Source organism: Pleurodeles waltl, chromosome 6, assembly GCF_031143425.1.
Source record: "Pleurodeles waltl isolate 20211129_DDA chromosome 6, aPleWal1.hap1.20221129, whole genome shotgun sequence".
In the NCBI taxonomy this organism is placed as follows: Eukaryota; Metazoa; Chordata; class Amphibia; order Caudata; family Salamandridae; genus Pleurodeles; species Pleurodeles waltl.
In genome coordinates this window covers 756,845,974-756,871,273 of record NC_090445.1, presented here as the reverse complement: position 1 = coordinate 756,871,273, position 25,300 = coordinate 756,845,974, and the positions used below count along the sequence as shown (strand labels likewise).

Here is a 25,300-nt window from a genome sequence, read left to right as displayed (position 1 = left end):
GCTAGGGCCTCAAACTGTGCTGGCCTTGGAGGTACCTTCATGTCATACATCGTGAATCTCAAATTTTCTAGGACCCTTATATTGAATGTCCCATGTATCGGGAATGCTACGCTCCCATGTTTTTCTGTCCACTTGTGCCATTGCTTTAGCCAAAGACACGGAGCTACCCCTTTTTCCTCCATTACAATGTAAGCTGGTGTGCCCTCGGGCGGCGTCTCCTCCCCTACGCTCGCTTTGATGTAAGACTCTCCCTTCATCGCGCTCCTGAATGCTTTAAGGAATTTCATTCTCTCGTCTTTTAATTCACAAAGTTTATAATCGATAGGTCACTGTCATTCCACCAAATTTGTAATCAATAGGTGACTTTAATTCCCGGAATACTCTTCACCTGCCTTTCCCCTTCCAATCGAGTGCCACGGACTGCGTCCAATCCGTGCGCGACCCTTCTCTCCAACCAACCTATCCCAGCGCGGCTCTTAGTGACGTCACACTCACACACACTGCGGCTGACAAAGCCTCGCGGCTAATCCTCCTTCACTCAGGTCCTCCCGTAACAACTTTTTGCATGTATCGCGAGCTACCAAAAACCAAAACAGATCTGTCGGTTTACTACAGGAAGGGTAACATAATCGCTTCAGGACCTTAGGGACTTTTCACTAACCTCGGCCACTATTCGATCTCTTTCACCAGCCTCGGCCGCTATTCCGTCTTTCTCAATCCCCACATTCGCAAGCAAATCTGACCCGCAGACCTACTCTCAACTTGTCAATGATCTGTTCTAGTGCACTTAGAATCTTGTCAAAGCCCGAAGTCGAAGTCTCTTTCACTCCCTAACACACTTACCCACTCGTTGACCACGCCCGATCAACCTACTAAACCGCCCAGACCACAACATGGATCAACATACTCCGGAGTCTCTTGACCTCGCAGGGCCCGTCTCAACAACAACAACCACGTGGACCTTTTTATGCACAAAGCGCCAGACGCACATGAAGTTCGACGACTTCCCTACTCTCACACTCGGAGCCGCACCTCCGCTAACTCTATGAAGTTCGACGACTTCTCTAGTTCTACACTCGGAGTCGCACCTCCGCTATCCTTAAAAAAAAACCCTCGCAACCTTTTCACACACTCTGCGGCAATAAGCTGTGCAAGCGCAAAACCCTAACTTCACTCATACCATCACTAGTACCGCCAACGCTGTTTCCACATCTCCTTTCTCTTCATTCGCAAGCTTCGAGATCCCGGGAAAGTCGCGGTGGACCTAGCCCATCATCATCTTGTCAATCAGTTTTATCCAAGAAAATCTAATTCAACTTTTCGAATGGGGTCTCAAAATGCGTAACCGTTAATTCGACACCATGTACTCTAATGGTACAGGGTCCCAAAAGACGAAACCATCCTCTGCTACCATCTACTGATAGAGCGGAACGTGGTAACAATTTACCTGCGTTCGGACGCTCTTTAGGTCGATGAATCTTTTGACTAAGTGGGAACTCTCTGTACTCTTAATCAATCAACTCCATCAAATCGATAATCAATAACGAACATAAGCAACACCTTGAGCAACATAACACTTAACAATTAATCCAGAATACATTTCGGCGAACCCTGACCTTTCAGCCAGGAATAACCACACCAGTTTATTGCAAAATTAGTGAATTTATTTCCCTATATTAACAAAGCTAGCACAATATAAATGTGTCTCAACACCAAATGATAAACATAAATGAACATTAATAGCTGTCCATATCGTCGAAACAAGTGTAATCTATGTAGCATTTGAATCACGAGGCATTCGATAGTGGCAATGCAAAGCACTAATACGATAATCTGTAATGGGCTAATTGCGTACATTTAGTCAGCATAACAAGACCTCAAATTGCATCGTGCGGCATATGGAATCCTCATCTAACCTCAAATTAGCATTAGCATGTGGGACTTCATGCAAAATAATTTGGCAACATCAATTTAGAAAAACTCCTAGCTAGGGTCCTTATCCAAATCAGCAGTTGGTTACCTAAAAGAAACACAATGCAATTTTACAATTTCCTTTCATAATTACCAATTCCGATCAGCAATCAATGAATTCTTCGTCTCACAGGTATCGTTTCTCGATCAGCATAGGGCCGGGACAAACGGGGCAAAGGTGAACGGGGCAATTTCCTCACGGCGGCAAGATAGGAATACTACTTCATGCAAAGGGGCAAATCAAAGTTAAAGTCTCTAGGGCAAGAATCATTAAAGTCTCTTTCTCTCGACTAGAGAAAGCATCAAAGTTTCTCAAAATGGCGTCGCAGCAAAATGGGCCATAGTAGCTACGAAGTCAAAATGGCGGGGTGTCCGAAGATAGAGAGAGAGCTTCCCTCTCGTGCACCTGGGTTTTATAGACAACAGTTCAAGTCCTGTAGGGTCTCCATTGGTGGGTTCATAGGTTAGCTTCAAATTGACCAATCAAAACGACAGTTCTCAAGCTTTTACTTAAGCATACATTATCCTTGGAGATGGGTACGCAATTTGCAACATTGTCTCTCGATTAGCTTACTCTCAGAGCCTCCATTGTCCGCACCTGCAAGTCGACCTTGAATTAAAGAGAAAATATGCCATGCTGGCACCAACTTTAAGATAAGCATGTGAGCAGTTTCTGTGGAAAAGTACAGCTTCAAGCAGAAATACACGTTTAATAGCACAGTGGAAAAATACGAACATCTAAACCGTGAGACCAGGCAACTAGGCCAAAGCCTCCGCTAAAGTAATGCTAAGCTAAGGCATTTCAAATAAGCAAATCGTAGCATACGTTTATGATTATGTCGGATTAGTGCAATTCTAATACACCACGTTACATAAAGCACGCGTATAAATGTCGGCAAACTACTCTGAGGGCACATTTTGTCCCCGTACAATCTTTATTAGTTCGGTTAATATCACACATGATTATTTCAGCACTACGTTTATGCGTTAATAAATCAAAACCTTCATTTTCTGCTTCATCACCTCCATCCACTGCAAACGATTCGGAGGGTGCTTTTTTCCCTACCTCGCCACCAACTCCTGTAACAACCTCCACCTATGCACATCCCTCTTACTGGATACCTTCAGAAAGCAACTCAAGACCTGGCTCTTCGATTGCCATCTCCCGCTGGGGCCAGATCGCAGCACTACCCCAGTGCCTGCAGACGCCCTGGGGTAACAAGCCCACGCTCTACAAGAACCTTCTGATTGATTGATTAACTCCATCAAAACCGTGAGGGAAATCCTATCTACTGTGTTACAATCCTTATATATCTTATGGAGATCGTAATATGGCAGACAGAATATCCGTCACGTTTGTGAGGGAGTATTCCATCTGCTGAGGTCTAAATTAGGCCCTTGGTTCTTAATGAAGGCCACTGTTTCCTTCAAATAAGACTTTGAAAATGGGCAAATCCATTAAATATGCAGTGGTGTGCCTGCATCTCACCATCATCTAAAAAATCCAGTGATACATTTTATGTAGTTTTTTGGGAGTTATGTACCAACCTGTTGTAATTTTTAATGATGATAATCTATGTTAAACCAACAGGCTGCTCTTTTGCATAACACCCCATACCATCTCCCACTCACTTTGTAATAATGCTCTCCAAAGATCTCCTTCCACTGTATACATGCCTTCCGCTCATTGTGTTGGAAGGAGCTTTTAGTTAATTTGTATAGGTCCAGGAAATGTTGCCAGAAATCTACCGTCCCAGTCCACTGTCTAGTGGCTGCTGCCTTAACTGCTGGGTTTAGGACCCAGTGGCATATTTTTGATACCAGTATTTCTCTGATTCGGGCAGCTCAAATGTTATTCTGCAGTTTTTGAAGAACCTAATCTCACCACCTTGAAACAAGTTGGTGATGATTAGGCTTTTGCCCTCATTTCAATTTAATAAGGATGAACACTTGCTGGCCGGTTCAAATGTAGGCTTTTTAGAAGGCATGCCTATATCTCATACACAGAATAGAAATTGAAATTAAGTATATTTTTCCCTGTATTTATCAATGCTTTGTTTCTCTTGTTTAGCTTTGCCTTCCTGCTGTTATTTCCCTTCCTCCTCTCATGTACTGGTATCCATGTATTTCTGAGGTTACCCGATCATCTCCTTGTCCTTCTCACGCTCGTCGCTAACTGTTTGGTCAAGATAGTTTCTCCATAGTTTTCACAGCCCCAGCTTTACAACATATCGCCCTCCTTGATCCCCTCCAAATCCCACCTCAATCACCTCAACACTGTATCTGCTGGACCCTCTGGCTCGATCTTGCTAGTGTTGTCAAGCTTTCGCTTTCTGTTCCCTATACGTGACTATTCTTCTGGGACGTAGTCATCTAAGTGAATTTAACACCGTCTGGCATCTCAACATAAGAACTGCATGGTAGACCCTTGTTGAACCTTTCAGAATTTATTTCCTTCAGCTTCCCTTGTGTCTTGTCCCCAAACTCCCCACGCATCTCATTTCGTAGCCTTTTCGACACCTAATAATTCCAAGGACTGGTGACTGTGAATTCCATCCTCTCTTACTGGCTGCAAACCCTTTCTGACTATTTCTCCTTTAGTTTCATCTATGTTGCATTATCTGACTCTTTTGCACTTATATAATTATCGTTGATACCAGTGAATTATTCAAATAACTGTTTTAACACCATTTAGTATTACTGTCTAATCTTGTGTTGTTTACACACATAGATGGTGTGGCTTGGTAAGGCTTACCACCTCAGTTGATTTATCAGAGGCTTTTACCCTCAAACGCATTAGTGCACAGTACACAACACATTATGGATCAATATCATTTCACTCACTTGAGAGCTTCATGCACCTATTCACGATCCAAGGTTGGATCATTAACTTAAGAATGATAGTCTTGTACGGATGACGCGAGGAAGAAGTTGATAATGATCTCATGAATATTTGATTACCATATTCGGTATCAATGTGAGCCCTGCTGTGCAGTGGGGAAGACGTATCGATTTTCGACCTCTGCAACACAGTATACATTGAGCCTCGAGATTAATGGCTTTCTCTTGCTAGAACACATAAAAAAGGAGCAACCTTCCCTAAAAGCTGGTTCCAAACGGTGTATTGAAATTGGGGATAACCACTACAGTCACATCCTACATAGTTCGAGGTTCTCTGATTAAATGAGAACGATTAGAACACTTTCATTTTTGAAGGTAAGATGAACTGTTGAACACAATAAGTAATTCCTATTTGTGTGGTGCTTCACTCTCCGTACATCCACTGGCCCCATGCGCTTGATTTCTTTCAAGAAGGCCCCAGCTTAGCCCTTGACTCCTTGATCTGGTTGATCTATCTAGAACCCCATTTATAACAAGATTACAGTCCCTTTAGATACAGGGACCCTCATCAAAACCCGTCATTTTGCTTAAGGTCTTAGCAATAAGTGATTCTAATCCTGGTTGTGTGCTTTGAGTGCAACTACTTCACTCCCCAAACTACCCCATTGCCACAGCATATCTCCCTTCCCTGTGAGTCCAAGTCTCTAAAACAACAAAGTTAAAAAAACAGTATTCAATATTGCAACCCCAGAGTACTTAACACTTACTGTAGTACCTTTCTGCAGCTGTGTTTCCTTAGTGTTATTATAACCACTTTTTCTTTTGTTAGGTAGTTTTAGGAAACTTGCACTTGTTGCAGGTACCCCCCCCAACCACACACACACACACACTTTTTGCCTGATATTGATGCTGACTTAACTGAGAGTGTGCTGGCTTCCTGCTAACCAGGCCCCAGCACCAGTGTTCTTTCCCTAAAAATGTACCATTGTTTCCTCAATTGGCACACCTCTGGCACACATATAAGTCTGCTGTAAAATGTACTGGTGGTACCAAGGGCCCTGTGGCCAGGAAGGTCCCTAAGGGCTGCAGCATGTGTTGTGCCACCCTAAGGGACCCCTCACCAAACACATGCAAACTGACATTGCAAATTGTGTGTTGGTGGGGAGAAAAAGGCAAAGTCGACATAGCATCTCCCTCAGGGTGCCATGCCCACAAGACACTGCTTGTGACATAGGTAAGTCACCCCTCTAGCAGGCCTTCGAGCCCTAAGACAGGGTGCACTATATCTAGGGTGACCAGATTTCGAAAAGAAAAAAACGGGACAGGTTGAACATAAAAGTAGGACTAAAGCATTTAGTCTCACTTTTATATCTGTCCTGTAAGAGTGTGTGTGTGTGTGTGTGTGTGTGTGTGTGTATATATATATATATATATATATATATATACACACACACACACACACACACATATATATATATATATACACACACGCGAGAGAGCAGGCAGCAGAATTATTTAAGACTCTGGAGGTGCATGTGAATGGAGAGCATACCTTTCACTTCTGATTCTGACCGGACATTTATTTAAAAATAACAAAAGCTTTGGCAGGTTGACCTGACCTTTGCGCCAATAACTGGGACATTTATGTAAAATCGACAAAAGCGTTGGGCAGTCTTCTGAAAATCGGGACTGTCCGGGGAAATCCGGGACATCTGGTCACTGAAACTATTCCACAGGTGAGGGCATAGCTGCAGGAGCAACATACCCCTACAGTGTCTAAGTCCATTCTTAGACATTGTAAGTGCAGTGTGGCCATAGTAAATATATGGTGTGGGAGTTTGTCATTATGATTCCACTGTTCCATAATGGCTTCACTGAATACTGGGAAGTTTGGTATCAAACTTCTCAGCACAATAAACCCACACTGTTGCCAGTGTTGGATTTATTCTAAAAAGCACCCAGAGGGCATCTTAGAGATGCCCCCTGTATTTTACCCAATCCTCTAGTGCTGAACTGATCGGTCTGTGACAGCCTGCCATTAGCATGAGTTTCTAACCCCATGGGGTGAGGGCCTTTGTGCTCTCTGAGGCCAGAAACAAAGCCTGCTCTGTGTGGAGGTGCTTCATACCTCCCCCTGCAGGGACTGTGACACCTGTCAGTGAGCCTCAAAGGCTCAGACCTCGTGTTACAGTGCCCCAGGGCACTCCAGCTAGTGGAGATGCCCGCCCCCAGGACAAAGCCCCAATTTTGGTGGCACTTTGGCGGGAAACTTAAGAAAAACAAGGAGAAGTGACCTCCTCCCTGCAGAATCATCCATCTTGGTTTGGAGGACAGGGACCAATAATGTTAGGCCTGTGTCCCCCTCCCTAAAGGGAGTAGACACAAGATTTAGCCACCCCCAGGATCAGTAGCCAATGGCTACTGCCCTCTGACCCCTGTAATTCCCCTAAATATTTTATTTAGGGGCTTCCCTGAACCCAGCTCACCAGATTCCTGGCGACCTGACAAGAAGAAGGACTGCTTAGCTGAAACTCCCAGCAGAGAAGAAGGATGACAACAACTGTTTTGGGTCCAGTCCTACCAGCCTGTCTCCTGCTTCAAAGAACCTGCAAAAGAACAGCGACTCATTCAGTTGGACCAGCGACCTCTGCTCAGCGCCAGAAGACCGCCCTGCATACAAAAGAACCAAGAACTCCCGATGACAGCGGCCCTGTCCAAGAAAAACCAACAACCAAGGACTCCAGCCTTACTCTGAATGTGTGAGTCCTGACCACTCTGCACCCGGCGTCCATGGCCCATGTCCCAGTGGTCCATCCCGCTAGAGAGGATTCCCAGGCGATTGCGAACAAGTGCCCACCCTAGGTTGACCTTTCCACCCCTCTATGACGACGCCTGCAGAGAGAATCCCGATCCCTGACTGCGATGTTCCGGATGAAGATTTTTGATGCCTAAAGTCACACTGCACACGCAGCTCCCAGGCCTTGGAGAACCCGACCTCCGGTTTAGCAACGTTCAGCAGGCGGCCCTCCTCCCTGTCCACCCAGTGGTGTGCCCAAGACCCACCCTTCACCCCTGGACCTCACCTGCAGGCTCTGAGTGACCCCGGGGTCCTGTTATAGACCTGCATTGGAAGCCTGACGTCCTGTTTGCAACCTGTACACGGCCACCCTTGTGCCACTGATGGTGTGTGTTTGATATCTACTTGTGCCCCCTCCAGTGCTCCCCTAACCGAGCTGCGGGTACTTACCTACCAGCAGACTTGATTCCGAGCACCCCCTGTTTCCATAGGAGCCCACGTTAAAATTGCTCATCTTTGACCTCTGCACCTGGCCGACCCCGTGTTGCTGGTGGTGGGTGTCAAAGATGAAACATCCCTCCACTTGAATGCACCAGAAATCCCTTGGACCCCCAGACTTGGCATGTCACCTACATGATTAAAAAAAACATCATTCACACACTCCAACAGGCTATGTTGATCACTCATGTGACTCCCTATGTGCGGCATGTCTGTTGATACGTCTCTTTTGTTTTCCTCTATTCTGTCTCCCAAGCGGAACTGTGTTCTGGACCACTGTACCTCACCCTGGCCGTTTGTTCGATATCTGGTGGGTCTCTCGGCGGCTGTTGCCTTTTTTTTGTTTTGTCTACTGTTTGTGGCAGGATGTCTAGGTCCTTGAGTTTTTCTTTTGGTTTTTATCACCAACCTGATATGTCCACCAAAATGGTATTTCCTTTTTCTTTAGAATGTGCTGATATTGTCCTCTTCCTGGGGCCCCGTACATGTGCTTTCTGTATATCTTCCGTTTTGCTTTTTTTAATCCTAAGTATATGGTTGTGAAGTTCAGAATAGATGTGTAGCTGCAAGTTTCACTATTGGACCAAGAGTTTTCTTGGAGATGCACACAAGAAACTATGGACCTTATTATGACCCTGGCGAATATGCCACCGTCAGACCGCCGGCACGACCACTTCGCTGCCAGCCGATGGCGCAGCGGTGCCGGCAGTCCTAATCCACCAGGACACTGCTGCATGCAGTGCCACCTCGGGGATCACGATTCCCCTATCTGCCAGCTTTTACATGACAGTTTCACCACCACTTAAAAGCTGGTGGAGATGGGGTAATGGGGGCCCCATGGGGCCTCTTCAAAGGGGCCCCTATGGCCAGTCCGATCGCGCTTTTCACTGTCTGCCTGGCAGACTTTGAGAAGCACGACTGGTGCTGCTGCACCCGACGCACCACAACATTGCTGCTGGCTCAATTATGAGCCGGCGTCAATGTTGTGGGCTGTTTCTCGCTGGGCCGGCAGGCAAAAACTCTGTTTCCGCCTGCCAACCGAGCGGGAAACTCATAATGGGGCCCGCGGAAAGGCCGCCGCGTAGACGGCTACCTACCCGCAGGAGTGTGTTGGACGGGCTTTTCTGTCTGCCAAACTCAAAATGCCCCCCTATGTGTCCAAAGGTGAATGAGGGCAAAGCTGATGAAGTGGCATTATGGAGTATCTCTTGTGGAACTGATAATTGCAGAAACCCTAAGGAATACAAAAAAATCAGCTTTCATGTTTTAGAGGATGGTAAATTAGAACTCCACACTGAAGAATGTTTCAAAGTAAAATCTGGTACAACAGGAACTGAGGAGAGTAAGGGCAAAATGATTTATAAGATTAAAGAAGGTATAATGGTAAGTTCTGATTTGAAGAGGAAGGCACAGAGAACTTGAATGCAGCAGAAGAAAGGTACAGGTGCATCTCTTCCACCAGGACTACATCCTTTATTTTTTGTCTACTTCCCCAAACCACCCACTTTCCGCAAATATGTGCTACCCCAGTGCATCCCTCAATCTTAAAGGTAGACGTTCACACCCTGTTGCATAAGTAGGCTGTGAAAGTTGTACCCTTGTAGGAGACACGAATGGTATTTTACTTACTTCATTACTGGTTCCCACGTAAGTGGGAGTCTCAGACCAATTTTGGTGCTGAGAGACGTAAACCTCTTTGCCTGCCAAAAAAGAAGTTCTGAATGCTTTCCTTAAGTCAGGTCCTGGTTCTCAACGCAGAGGATTGGATGGTATTACTGGATCTGCAACACTCCGCTTTCCATTTGCTGATAATCCTTGCTCACAGATGTTGCCTTTGCTTCACAGTTGGATTGGCCTCATAACTATTCTGTCAGTCTTTTCACAAAGTACTGGTGGTGGTGGTAGTAACTTCACTTTGGAGATCAGGAGTCCATGAATTACTGTACTCGGACTGGCGAAGGAAGGGTCTCATGCACATATAACACTCTTTCACCACCTGGGCTTCTCTATCAACCTTTAGAAGTTCCAGTTTTCCATGATTAGAGGTTGATCTTCTTTGGTGCATTGTTGGACACAGCTGGTGCTCGAGCTTTTTCTCCACCTCAGATATTTTTGGATGTTCAGGACATGATCCCCATGTTTCTGAATCAGATTCCGATCCAAGTTATGCAGGCCTTTTGAGTATTGGGCTTAATAGCCTTGTGCGTCTTGTTGGTGCCGCACACAAGATGGCAAATGAGGCCCTTTTGTAGCTTATTAGAAAACAGTTGCTCCAGCAGCTGTGGAGTCTCTCAGCTTGTTCCTGTGGTAATCCTACTAATCCTGCTGATTTCAGGGTTTACTCTGTGTATACTGTGATGCCAGTCCTTTTAATTGTCCAGCAGCAGGAGGATCAAGCTCAACTTATTCCTATCCCCCAAAATAGGACCAGGAGGATTTGTGCACAGATCTGTTGGAACTGAGCACTAAGCCCCCTCTTCTCTTCCCACACAGAATAGTTCTGCTTACGAAGCAAAGTGGCAAATGCTCCATCCCAGTCCACAGATGCTTTATTTCCATGTTTGTAAATTGAACAATGTCAATTAAAGACTTTTTTCTTGCAGCAAGAGGTAGTGAATGTCATATCTGCAAAAAAACTGATGGATTAAACCCAGATCTGTGACTGGGGGTGAATGTTTGATTTGTTCTGCATTCTGTCCATCATTGTTGTTTTTGCATTTAAGTGTTCCATGGGGCCTCAGTGGCAAGTACTGACGTCAGGTCAGATCCGTTGCTGCATCCCAACCTCTCTCACCTGTGTAGCGGGTTGGTGAACTGCATTCTTGTTGATGAAATGATGATTGGGATTTGTAGAGTGCGCAGATGCTTCCAAGAGGGTCCCGACGCTAGTCAATCAACAATTCGATATTCAGTTACTACTGGGTGAAAAGCCATGTTTTTAACTTCTTTTTTAAAGTGTGCTCAGCACACTCCTGCCGAAGGTTCAGTGGAACTTTATTTCACTTGGAAGGACCAAGGAAGGAGGAAGAATTCCAATGTTCCTAACTAAAGAGTTTCTAGGGACCTTCGCTAAGGCCCTATTGGAGGACTGGAGGTTCCTAGCAGGGCAATAGAATGGGGTCCTGCTGGACAAGTAGCATGGGTCAGTCTGATGTAGAGTGTGAAAAGTCACCACCGAGGTCTTGAAGTGGATTAGTTTGCTAACAGGCAGCCAGTGCAAAATATGAAGGTGCTTAGTGAGCCTATTTCTCCAAGGAAGGGTAAAGAAAATTTGTGCCGCAGCAGTCTGGACCACCTCAAGTCTTTGGATGACATAGTCTGGCAGTCCCAGATAGAGATCATTGGCTAAGTCCCACTGATAATTAATGAGAGCCTGAATAATAGTTTTCCTGGTTGGAAAAGACAAAAATTACAGGAACTTTTTCAGCGCTTGAATGTGCCAAAAAAGACTTTCCAACCACAGATAAGCTCTTCGGCTGGAAGGATAAACAATTATCAAACTTAACTCCTAGGTTATTAAGAGACTTTGTTTGAGAAACTGTTAGGGGGGGAAACGTCCTGAACAACGACTCCCTAACAGGGATAACGTTTACAACGCAAGCGTAACGGTGCTTGCCAGAACAACGCATGGCTTTGTCTCTGCCTTACCCACACATGTGCTGAACTGCGCATATGCTTGGTTGAGGCAAAGTGGATCGGGAGAGGACACGGTCAGGTAAATGGGGCTGGGGGTAGTTTTTAGGGGTGGAGGGTGGATTGAGGGCTTGGGGCAGGGGTGGATATTGGGGTAGTTTTGTTTTTAGGGATGTTTTTTTTTTGGGGGGGGGGAAAGCTTTTAGGGTTTAGGGTGGGTGGGAGGTATTGGGGTAGTTTTATTTTTAGGGGCGGTGGTGGGGGGTCTGGGTCGTTTTGTTTTTAGGTGCGGGGTGGGGGTCAGGTTAGTTTGGTTTTTAGAGGCGGTGGTGGGATCAGGGTAGTTTTGTTTTTAGGGGCGGGGGGGGCTTGGGGTAGTTTAGTTTTTAGGGGTCAGGCGGTCGGGGTAGTTCGATTTTTAGGAGCAGGAATGGGGGTCGGTTGTTTTTAGTTCAGGTGAGAGGTTGGGAAGGTTTTAGGGCCCAATGTAGGAGGGGTATTGGGGTAGTTTGGTTTTTAGGGGTGGAGGGTTTGGGTAGTTTGATTTTTAGGGGCGGGGTTGGGTTTGGTTTGTTTTTAGGGGTGGGGGATCGGGGTAGTTTTGTTTTTAGGGGTGGGGTTGGAGGGTCAGGTTAGTTTTGTTTTTAGGGACAGGGGTGGGCGGATCAGTGTAGTTTTGTTTTTAGGGGTGGGGGGTCGGGATAGTTTTGTTTTGAGGGGGGTTAAGGTTTGGTTGTTTTTAGGGCAGGTGAGGGGTCAGGGAAGGTTTTAGGGCTCCGGGTGGGTGGGTGGGGGTGTTGGGGTACTTTTGTTTTTAGGGGCAGGTGTGGGGGTCGGGGAAGTTTTACTATTAGGGTGGGGTACTTTTGGGCCTTAGGGCGGGTGGCATGCTAGAACCACACATGCCTTTCCCACACATGCCTTTACTAGGCATGCTTTTACAACAAATAATCGTTGTAAAGGCATTCGTGGTAAAGGCATTTGTGGTAACAACGTGGTCGTTGTTCCGACCGCGTTGTTCAGACATGCGTGGTTCTCACATGCATTGTTCCATCGTACAATTGGTAGGGGGGCTCCTTCTGACCACCATAATCTGCCAATTGATTGGAGTTGGAGTTCCAAGGAAAAGTATTTCTGTCTTGTCAGAATTATACATCAGCTGCTTCTGATGCATCCAGTCGAACACAGCAATCAAGCAAGGCCTGATTGAATCAGGTGCGATATCAACACCCTCATCGAAGAGATTTTGAGTAATTTTGGTTCCAAATGATTCAACCAAAAAAGCAAGAGTGATAAGGTAGATATTGAGCAAAGTAGGGCTGAGGGACCACAACTGTTATCACCTTATTGCTAGAGGGAAAAAGGGGTGTCCAAACCTCCTGTTCTCTATTCCCTAGAAAGGAGGCCATCCACTTAAGTGCCAACCCCTTTACTCCAATCATGTGGAGGTGGTCCAGAAGAGAAGAATGAGGTACAGTATCAAAGGCTGCTGATAGAGCTAACACAATCATCAGAGCCTTGCCACCTGTAATGTTGACACAATGCGACCACAGCACACAGATGTACAGTCTAATCAAATAACAAGGATTTGTATCCCTGGTAAGACGCTGAAGTTGGAGAAAGAGTACGTAAATGTCCCAAGTTCGTTGGAGAAGGTGTCTTTAATTGAAGGCACAGTTTGCCTCAAAACAAATAAAGCGTTCTTCAAAATACAGCCAACACATGTTTCGTCACTCAGGTGACTTTATCAAGGCTAGACCATCTGGCCAGCTAGGTAATGTTGGAGATAATCTTCATTCTATTAATTGGATGCACTGCTATTTCCACTGAGCAGTGCCCCCTCTGTGCACTACTGTGGATCTTGAACTGAGACTTTTAGCCACATTTCCTCCAACTATTCCAAAGTGGCATTCAGAATAATATTCAACCTCCGATAAGCACTATTCACCAGTTGTTTTAGATTAATGGTGTTTAATACTCATCATGGATATGCATCTTAATATACATAATTACGTCCTTCTAATTTGAATATTCGTCCATAAATATGAATGCTCAGAAATCCCAGTGCATTTTGGGTCGAAGCCCTTCTTCAGGGGATAAATTGTCCTAAAAATAATGTGAATAATAAACCAAATGAAAATGGAGTCCCTAGGGCAAAGAGTGACATAAAGTGAAAGAAAAATTAAAATAATAATTAAACATGAAGGTGCCCTTGTAAGGTGTGAAAAACTTTGAAGAACGATGTAGAAGAACAATGGTACCTTGGCTTGGAAATGCCAAATTGGGCTGTCTTCATTTCATTCCTACATGTATGAAAGGCTAAAGAGGATGAAAATGATAAAGGAGGCTGTGAAGTTGGTAAGTTTGGAAAAGCGTTTCGTGTGCCAATTGTTAAGAGGTCCTTTCAAATATTCTTCTAATCAATTCATTCAAGCCCCATGCAAGCTTAAACAGAGCAAAATCCTCAGAGCCAAAAGTGTTCTTCCAGAAACAAAGTTAGAAGATAAATGAAGGGCTCCAACCTTATGCCAACAGGAGGCTCAAAAATAACAGCTCACAAATTCACCTCCTGCTCCAGAGTGTCTTGATAAAGAGAAGCGTCTCTATTCTTCAGTGTCTGCAATGTAATAACAAGATCTAATTGGGTCATTGGAGATGTTATCAGTGGTGTTCTCAGTGTTGTCATTCAACATGTCATGAGTGATGTGATACGTGAGGTCTCTAGCAGTGCATGGTGTGGACGCCAAGTATAATTAACTCAGTCAACTATAAGTGATGCATTTCAGAGGTTTTTTAAATGTTTTTGAACATTGGTATTTAAACAGTTAACTCTCTCTCTCTCTATATGGATGGGTAGATAGATAGATAGATACGTACATACATGCATATATTAATGGCTTGATTGATATCTCTAAATTATGCCTTGTATGCTCATATCACTGGATGCTTATATCTAAAAATGGGACATACTTGATATAGGTATGTCCCCACAGTGAACAATTAGAGTAAGCCCTTTGTAATGTGTGGAAAAGCTACATTTCCCAGCAACAGTCGAGTAATAAATGTAGGCCACTTTTTCATGTCAAAGCCTTGGGAAAATGCGAGAGCAATGGTTAAAAGTTATTTTACAGTTCATTCCATAGATATAATTCAGTGTTGGTAGTAGATTTGTCATAACTTTAGTTGAAAAAGTTACTTTAAGAAAGGGTAATTGGTGTGGCCTGAATATAACCTAATGTAGAAGAGGCTTGCCTCACAGCCCTGTTTCAGAGAGAGAATACGCATCTTTCACTGGCTTGCTAGCAGCTATGTTACTGGAAGACAGTGGTGTAGCCTCTGGCAGAAAAAAGGCATGGGTGGTATCAACAAGTGGTAACTTAGCAGGGATTAGCCGTCTCTGAGGGTGATAGGCCCAACTGCCAGTAGAGAGGACAACTCTCATAGCTCTTCCTTTGGCTTGGGAGTGCCAAATGGGTCTGTCAGGACCTGCAGATATTGATTCCTAGAGCCACCCGAGATTGTCTGTTTCCATCCCCACCATAAGGGAAAACCAGTTCTAGCACTGATGAAGAAGAGGTTACCTCATCTCCTCAGAGGTGTAACTGGAGTAGGGCTGGGAGCTCCTGTGGGTGAAAGATGGCTGGGGCCATCTTGACGATTGACTCTGGAAAGGTTTGCAGTAAAGTAAGGAAGAAATTGCTGAAAAATAACGTTGGAATTTTGTAAGGAAATAGCCAGGACTGGGTGCAAGCACTTCTCCCAGTCACTGACTAGTGCACCGAATAAGATTCGCACTGCACCTCCTTATAATATTCCAGGACCTGGGAAGAAAACATCCTGAAGGATGCCTGACTGCTGGATGCCTGACTCAAATACACTTGACTCCTGTTGGAATCCTATGACTTGACTGATGGTCGAGCTGTTGACCTCCTGCTGCAGGGACACATCAACGGTCTTAACTTCCAGAAGCTGCCCAACAAGGACTTGACCCTACAGGAGCAATGAGTGGGAGAGAAATCTGGTGCCGGGAAGTCTTCCGTGAAGACCTAAAGGCTGCAGTATTAACCAGGAGGAACTTTCCTTGTAGTTGGAGAAAAGCAGGTCAGTTCAATTATTTTCACCTCTTGAGGACTGGGAAAAGGCGCCGATGCTTCCCTAGAAAGTGCAGACCCTTGGCAGGCACGACAGTCAGGTTCATCCCAATGAGTGTTTTTCCTATGCTCAATATTGGTTCATGAGGTGCTTGCGGTAAAGGTGTTCAGAGTTGCAAATCCCTTCCCAAATACAATGTGCAGCCTTGTCACAGTGGATTTTGAGAGCCAAAAAAGTGGTTAAGGGCTTTAATTAGAGTTTAGCAGACAGGGTACTCCATCAAAATCGTGCCAGTTGTCCAGTTGTCCAGTCTGCAGTTCTACAAGTGCATTATAGTCAGTGGCACTCTAAATGCTGCCTGTGGGACACCTGTCATATTTTGACAGTCTACTCTGCCCAACAAACTCTACATAATGTTCTTAGGCCTAAGATAAAGCCTTGAATGGTAGACATGTGGTAAATAGCCTTCAGCAGCAAAGCAACCTCAACATCAGAGGGATCTCAGTGGCTTCTTTGGGAGCTGCATGATGGCATATCCAATTTCAGGGACCTTTATTGGCTTCATCTTTCCAGCCCTGCCCCGCTAGAGCACTTTGAGCTTCAAAATGTAAAGTAAGTCCCAAGGTAAAATCTTTGTGCAACCTTGTCTACCATACTCTTGCTTCATTGCGGTCAGCCTAAATTTGTGTGTGTTCTTGACAGGGTTTTTTGTGCGTTTTTGCCTCAAAACCTTAAAAATGTATCTCTCTTGTTTGCCTTATCCAATTTGGATTGATTATTGCTTATTACAGTTTCTCTGTTTTCTTACTTGGTTTGGAAATGTTGTTTTGTTATTGCTTTAAATTACCAAGTTTTTTTCCCAGGGAATTACCTGCTGCTTGTGCCCCAGCTGCCAGTGGTTGAGAATAGTGTGGTTATTAATTCCGTAAGGGCACCTGCTACCCAAATTAATAACCCTCCCTGTGACGTGTATTTTTGTATTTGTGGTATACTAATCTGGTGACCTTTAACACTAGGATTGTGTCACTGATTGTTGAGATTCTTGTAAAATCAAGTTGCTGTCGAGCTGGAAGGTGGTGCATTGTTGTCTCCAAAGCTGGATTTGTACGTTTTATATTTATTTTTATTGCTGTAATGTTACTTTTGTTCAGTAAAATTATGTAGGTTATTTTTCCATTTCAAGGCTCGTGGTGGCCCAAATGTCAATATCATAGACTGAACAAGCGTTTCGATGCTCTTTCTGAGCCGGAATGCGCTTTATAAATTTCACATACATACATACATACATACAACAAAAGTATTATTTGTACCCCTGATGTCTTCCACACCAATCTCTTTTTGTTTATGATTGTGTTGTGAAGCATTACATCTTATACTTGACTAAATAAATGTAGACAGGTTAGCGAGTACAATTAAGAGTAATATAGGTGTTGTTAATCAGTGTTTGCCATAATTGGGAAACATATTGTTGTGTTTATCTTGCAGTTGCTCAGGAAGACCACAGTGATTACGCCTGCTTTGCCTGCATCCTCTTAAGTCATGGTGAGGAGGGACTTATATATGGGACAGACGGGCCAGTAGCAATAAAGACCATGACTGCGCTTTTTAGAGGAGATAAATGCAAGAGTCTCGTTGGGAAACCCAAACTTTTTTTCATCCAGGTGAGGTTTTTGAAGGTTTTAATTTTGGTAGGTATCCTAAAATGCATAGTTGAATATTTATATTTGCAAGTAAATTAAGTTTCTAAATGTTTTATACCTTTTCACACGATCTTCGTTGGGTAGTTAACTGTACTGAGCACACAATATATCAGTTTTTCTGTCCTGATTGCAAACTTCCTTCTAATGGTTTTGAGGGAAGAGCGATAGAAAGATTATGTTTTCCCAGCATTTGAGCCTTGGATGAATTGTCGCCTGCCAACAAATAGAAAGGCTCTTGGTTACACGCAGCATGCTGTAGTATGTGAAAAGTGACACATTTTAAAAACACAGTATAATGAAATACATAAAAGAATCTTAATAACAGAAAACTTTAATAATTAGCATTTCCGTAGTAGTAGGGACTGAATTTCCACCGAATAAGCCCAATTTTGAAGAGGCTATTAATAATCAGCTTTTTCAGAAAACCAGTCTTTCTATGTCCTGGGTGTTTTTCGTTTTCAGATTTGTGGGTATCCAATTTATTGGTAGTGCAAGCATAACTTTCAAACGTGGGTGATACCAGGCAAGGCAGTGCTGTTTGCCGTGTGGGGTTTTACACAGTTCCTTCCTGTGCACATATGTCTCTTTCTAGTTCCCTTTTTTGTTGCAGAATGATGGGAACCCTCCTCTCTAAGACTCACCAGTTTGCACTTGGACATCAGCCCAATACATTTTGGGGTATTTGATTATTTTTCATCTCTTTCCCTCCTGTATGAAGAAGAAGGGTGCACTAATCACACGGGAAAAGTTGGGTATTAGCTCTAGGAAGTGAAAACAGGGTCTCATCTACAGAACATGGTTTCAAACACTGTGATGTGGCGACTCACCCAGCCCATGATCTGTTGGTTCCCTAGAAGAGGCGCCGAGTCCTGAGGACCCAACACTCATCTGTGCAAGAGTCTCAGTTGCACCATTGACTTGAGCCCAGCAAGCTCCCTGTCTGGGTGGAAAGGTCCCAAATCACTATTATCCAATAGGTTTGAGTCAGTATTTCGTCCTCTACTCTAGTTAGCTTTAGGGGACTCACTGTGCTTACACCACCAGAGCCATCCCAGGCTTCGCCAGTGTAAACCTCTGACCTGGTAGCTCACCTGCCAAGTGACCGCCAGGTCACAGTGAGGGTGGTTGCAGCCTTTCGAACTCAGGGTGAAAGACGCTCATTTTTTTCTCTCTATATCAGCCAGGCAAAGAGTAGTGTCCTACGGCAGGGACATATCTCCGTACATGTCGTCGCCATTTGTTTTTTCGTATTGAGAAAGCAAACTCCTCCCTTGGGAGTTTGTTTTCTCAATACAAAACGTTTGCCGAACAGGCACTTTAAATAAGTCACCTGTTTGGAATATCTTCGGTGCTGTGAAGGGAGCTGGAGTTGTAGTAACTCCATTTTCAGCACTGCGATCCCCACCAGGTAGCAAAGGACCTCAAAACAGTGCCGACCAGTAGATCATCTCCAAAAGTTAAATGGCCACTTAAGTCTCAGTTTATTCCAATGACACAAGAGAACCAGGAAGTGGAACACAGCTGTTTCTGTAAGTTGCCTTTGGTACATTTCAAGGCTGGTGAAGCAAGAGCAAATCCTTTTCTAAGCCCTGCATTATCATCCAACTCCTAGATGGTACAGGTGGTAGTTGAGCAAGGGATGACTTGGTGCAACAAAAAAAAATGAAGGCGTTTTACCTTCCCCAATGATTGGATATATGATCACCAAAAAAGCAACTGATCCATAAATACTTAAACTGGAGGTCTTGCACTGTCTAGGCCTATGTTTAAAAGGTCACTCTACATATGATCACCTTGTGTCGGATCAATAGATGTAATGAGTAGTGTGGCGTGCAGTGGTGCAACACCACAGGATTGGTGATGAGGTCTTCTACTATGACATTAGGGGGATGAAGATTCATTCTATTTATATAGACAAGGGCTCAAATCCACGTACATAGTGAAACCTGATCTTGCAATTTAGATGTAATGCATTAATATTCCTGAAAAGTCAAAGAAGTCCTGCCAACCATTTGGCCTGGGTGGACAGTCTGGTTTATCATCAGCCTCCGATAGTATAGATCTTGGTATTGGAGAGCCCTGGAGCCATCCACCTCCTCCAAGTCAGAATAATTCTGATGGGTGGCCAGTTGGTTAAGGGGATGAATGGACAATCACCAGTGGCACAGAGCACATGCCAGACTTATCTCCAGTGACAAGTCAATTGAGAGCAGCACCCTTGCGCATGGAGCAGGTCCAGCTAGGAACCTCTATCTCCAATGAAACTCATTTGCACGAATGATTGCGCTGTACAGTTTGTAATGGGACCAATACCAGTCCTTGTCTACTGTATTCTTTAACTAAAAGCTTTTCTATCAGTCGCTAGTCTCCCAGATCACTGCAGTATAGTGCATGGACAGGACGAGGGTGGTGTATAATCCCGTCACCACACATGTGGTCTTTCCTCCAACACATTGTACAACAACGTAATGTGAAGCCGAGAGTGCCAGTGTGCGAAGTCCAATCTTGCCAGTCAGTGCATTAGTTGGCTATACTTACGGCATTGAGCATAAGGCAGATAGAATTTGCTGCATGAAATGTCAAAGGTTTTCAGAGTATAATATTGCACCAGGTTATTCATTGGCATCCTTATGCACCATGAGACCTATTTATACCGATTGAACCTATCGCCTGATCACTAGTACTGCATTATTCAAAACTGGCATCCCACTGTGTAGTAATGTGTATATTGGGTCGCCTATAATCAAGAGGACTCGGTGTCTTTTGAATTTACTCCTCCCTGTCCTCTCTCGGGTACAGGGGACCACATAGTGAATAGGTCAGACCCATCAGACCAAGAAGTAGTTGGATCAGGAGTTACCCAATCGCTCCAAGCTCTCCTTGGATCTAAATTCAGAGATTGCCTCTGTGCTGTTCTGTAGCTTTAGATTAGACTTCTTCTTGGATGCTCTGAATCGAAACCTGAAGGCCAGTGAAACTGCTCCACGTGATTTTGAACGTCATGTGCTGGTGCACCTCCAGCAATCCCTAGGGCAGCTCTTGACAACTGCTCTATAGTTGCTGTCAATCTCTGCACAGCCCATGGTACCAAGGACTTGCAGCTGGTGACAGCCTTTTTGGCAAGGTGAAGTTCCTTAAGAGGTTGTATGTGTTTCTTCAGAAGTTCATACAAAGAAAGTGGTACAGACGAATTTTTGCTGTCAAACCTTTGTTGATGATTATTTTTTATTCAGTGTTTCTTGGGTTTCCCCAGTTTGACTAAAAAAAGATGGAGGAACCCATTTGAAGAAATATGAATTTCTTTATTTTTAATTGCTTAGAGGTTGTTTCATTGCCCTATAGCCACTTCCTTTTTTAAAAGTGTTTCCTCTTAACTCTTCTTCACCTCCCGTTCTGTTTCTTTAATACCATATGTCTTTTACACTCCCACTTTACTCCTTTTTCTTTTACTACTTCCCCCTACCATTTATGTTTTCCCCACCCCAAACACCCTCCCCTGCTACCGCCCCACGTTTACTCCTTTCTTCTATTTTACCTCCCCTTTCTTTGATACCCATACATCTTCTACCTTCCTCAGAATTGTGTGCATGTGTCCCAGAAACGAGACACACTTCAATTTTTTTCTTACGATAAAAAGAAAACCAAGTAGTGTTGGACCCCTTGCTGGGGCACAAACATCCAAATCCTGTCCCTCTGTATGTTTCTCTTGGACAGAGAATCATTCTGAGGCCAAGTAGCTGTATGAAAAGAAGTGGCGATTGGAAGGGCTAGGACTAGGAACAATCCTAGTCTCTCGCCTTCCAATACCTGCACTTCTGTCATTTCTTCTGTTGTTGGGGTGGGGGAGGAAGTGTGGTAGAAGGAAGGATATAAAAGCTCGCCTTCCCCACCTGCCCTCCCTCCCAGCACCCCTCACTCCTCAGCAACAGAAAAAAAAAATGGATAGAGTTGGTGGGTACGGCTAGTGAGAAGCTGGGGGCAGTATTAGATGCCTTTAGTCCCTCCCATAGTCTGATCCACCACTTTGATCCTTTGATGGACATGGGAGAACTAGGTATCCCTTCCCTGGTCCATCCGATATGTGTGACTAGTCATCTCAGTACCAAGAGGATAGGGCACCAGCAAACTCCAGAAAAGCACCCCCTAAAGGAGGAGGAGTTTGCCCTCATCGGGGTAAGAGGTGGGGAGGAGAACAAAAATAAATGACCACCATGCACTCTGGGGGCCTTTCCTTATTGATGCATATATTTGTTATAATGGTTTCCTAGCATCACCTTTTCATGATGTGTAGATCCATCAGTAGGTCAGTGAGGTATTTAAAGAACCGTATAGTTCAAATCAGTAGCAACATGAGTAAGCACATGCTTTTTAGAACTTTTTCAATCTATTGGGGGAAAATAGGCACCTTTGGCTTTATTCACCAAGATTGTTCTGCAAGAAAGGTTGAGTTACTTTTCACTTACTCCTGACTTGCTCCTACATTTGCAGCAGTAGGCCACACCTGCTCATGGAAGAATGTTTGTGGATTTGGCCCACATTTTTCTGTTTTGTTCAGCTCATCTAATTCCAGTAACATAGACTGCGAAGTTACATTTGGGAATTTCGCCATTTGTATTAGCCTGTAACAACCTGGTGGCATTCTATATTTTATGGAATCATTCAAATGGGCTTCTTTTCTGTGATAGACCTCCATACGGTACAACATTCAGTTCCACCAGTAGAAAAATGGCATTGCAGTGAACCAGTGAGAATCAATAGAAAATTGTATTCTATTCTCACTCCTTCAAACATTTCTGTGATTTTATTTTCACTGAAAACAGATTTGGCATAAATGGTACTAAAGCGACATCGAAGAAAAAACGAAAAAGGTGATTTGAATAAAATGTATTCCCTCAAAAAATCTTTGCTGTACTCGCAGTGCTCATAGCTGATGTGTGACTGGATATCCAATATGTCCCCTTGTGTTAAACATATCCATTGTCCTGTGCGCTGAAATTAAACCTCCCTATTCGATAGGAAAACCATAACCAGATGAAAACACATTTGTAGCTAAATAGCTTACGTGATTTTTCAATGCAACTCCTCTTCGTTCTTTTGCTCTAAAGTAAAAAAATATTTCTGGTGGGGGGTGGCTTGCGCCCGAGAAAATAGCCACATGTGCTGCTAGCTGGGCACTCCATCTACTCTAATCCTTACACTTAACGGCCCTGTATCCCACGACCGCTCCAGCGGCGGCGCTCTGAATTTACTGCCTCATGGTACTTCATCGTTTAACTCACATCGAGGGAATCTGTTTAAAACTAACCTCTGCGTGAATCTGGTATGAGCTTTAACCCCTTCACTGCCAGGCCTTTTCCCCCTCAGGTGCCAAGACTTTTTTTGGCTGTTTGGGGCGGTTCGCACTTAGGCCCTCATAACTTTTTGTCCACATAAGCTACCCACGCCAAATTTGCGTCCTTTTTTTCCAACATCCTAGGGATTCTAGAGGAACTCATACTTTGCGGGTTCCCCTGAAGGACACCAAGAAATTAGCAAAAATACAGCACACATTTCGTTTTCTTTTAAATAAAATGGGAAAAATGGCTGCAGAAGAAGGCTTGTGGTTTGTTCCCTGAAAACAGCATCAACAAATGGCCATGTAACATGTCTAAGATCATGGAATTGTCACCCCAATGCCATTCTGGCATTGGGGAGACAATTCCATGATCCCCCGGGTCTCTAGCACAGAACCCGGGTACTGCCAAACAGCCTTTCATGGGGTTTCACTGCAGCTGCTGCCAACCCCTCAGACAGGTTTCTGCCCTCCTGGGGTCCTGCCAGGCCTGGCCCAGGAAGGCAGAACAAAGGACTTCCTCAGAGAGAGGGTGTTACACCCTCTCCCTTTGGAAATAGGTGTCAGGGCTGGGGAGGAGTAGCCTCCCCCAGCCTCTGGAAATGCTTTGATGGGCACAGATGGTGCCCATCTCTGCATAAGCCAGTCTACACCGGTTCAGGGATCCCCCAGCCCTTTTCTGGCGTGAAACTGGACAAAGGAAAGAGGAGTGACCACTCCCCTGACCTACACCTCCGAGGGGAGGTGCCCAGAGATCCTCCAGCGTGCCCCAGACCTCTGCCATCTTGGATTCAGAGGTGTGCTGGCACACTGGACTGCTCTGAGTGGCCAGAGCCAGCAGGTGACGTCAGAGACTCCTTCTGATAGGCTCTTACTTTTCTTACTAGCCTATCCTCCTTCCTAGGTAGCCAAACCTCCTTTTCTGGTTATTTGGGGTCTCTGCTTTGGGAAATTCTTCAGATACCGAATGCAAGAGCTCACCAGAGTTCCTCTGCATCTCCCTCTTCACCTTCTGCCAAAGGATCGACTGCTGACTGCTCAGGACGCCTGCAAAACCACAACAAAGTAGCAAAGACGACTACTGCAACCTTGTATCGCTTCATTCTGCCGGCTTTCTCGCCTGTTTCCTGGTGGTGCATGTTCTGGGGGTAGCCTGCCTCCTTCTTGCACCAGGAGCTCTGAAGAAATCTCCAGTGGGTCGACGGAATCTTCCCCCTGCAACCGCAGGCAACAAAAGACTGCATCACTGGTCCTCTGGGTCCCCTCTCAGCACGACGAGCGTGGTCCCTGGAACTCAGCAACTCTGTCCAAGTGACTCCCACAGTCCAGTGACTCTTCAGTCCAAGTTTGGTGGAGGTAAGTCCTTGCCTCCCCACGCTAGACTGGATTGCTGGGTACCGCATGATTTGCAGCTGCTCCGGCTCCTGTGCACTCTTCCAGGATTTCCTTCGTGCACAGCCAAGCCTGGGTCCCCGACACTCTACTGCAGTGCACAACCTTCTGAGTTGTCCTCCGGCGTCGTGGGACTCCCTTTTCTGACTTCGGGTGGACTCCGGTTCACTCCTCTTCTAAGTGCCTGTTCTGGTACTTCTGCGGGTGCTTCCTGCTTCTGTGAGGGCTCCCTGACTTGCTGGGTGCCCCCTCTGTCTCCTCATCCAAGTGGCGACATCCTGGTCACACCTGGGCCACAGCAGCATCCAAAAACCCTAACCGCGACCCTTGCAGCTAGCAAGGCTTGTTTGCGGTCTTTCTGCGTGGGAACACCTCTGCAAGCTTCTTCATGACGTGGGACATCCATCCTCCAAAGGGGAAGTTCCTAGTCCTCTTCATTCTTGCAAAACACCAAGCTTCTTCCATCCGGTGGCAGCTCCTTTGCACACTCAGCTGGCATTTCCTGGGCATCTGCCCATTCTCGACACTGTCGCTGCTCTTGGACTTGGTCCCCTTGTTTCACAGGTACTCAGGTCCGGAAATCCACTGTTGTTGCTTTGCTGGTGTTGGTTTTACTTGCAGAATCCCCCTATCACAACTTCTGTGCTCTCTGGGGGTTGTAGGTGCACTTTACACCTACCTTACAGGGTCTTGGGGTGGGCTATTTTTCTAACCCTCACTGTTTTCTTACAGTCCCAGCCACCCTCTACAAGCTCACATAGGTTTGGGGTCCATTCGTGGTTCACATTCCACTTTTGGAGTATTTGGTTTGTGTTGCCCCTATACCTATGTGCTCCTATTGCAATCTATTGTAACTTTACACTGCTTGCATTACTTCCTTTTGCTATTACTGCATATTTTGATATTGTGTACATATATCTTGTGTAAATTTGGCATCCTCATACTGAAGGTACTCACTGAGATACTTTTGGCATATTGTCATAAAAATAAAGTACCTTTAGTTTTCGTATATCTGTGTATTGTGTTTTCTTATGATATTGTGCA

The 25,300-nt window shown here is 44.9% G+C and overlaps 1 protein-coding gene across 2 annotated transcripts in view; it reads left to right on the top strand.

The window, feature by feature from the left end:
- Positions 1 to 25,300, top strand: part of LOC138300241 (caspase-7-like) — a 358,375-nt gene that overhangs the window by 292,558 nt on the left and 40,517 nt on the right. For both annotated transcript variants that reach the window (XM_069239325.1, XM_069239326.1), the window contains exon 5: positions 17,318 to 17,493. In XM_069239325.1, coding sequence (XP_069095426.1) covers positions 17,318 to 17,493 — 176 coding nt within the window. The remainder of the gene's footprint in view (positions 1 to 17,317; positions 17,494 to 25,300) is intronic.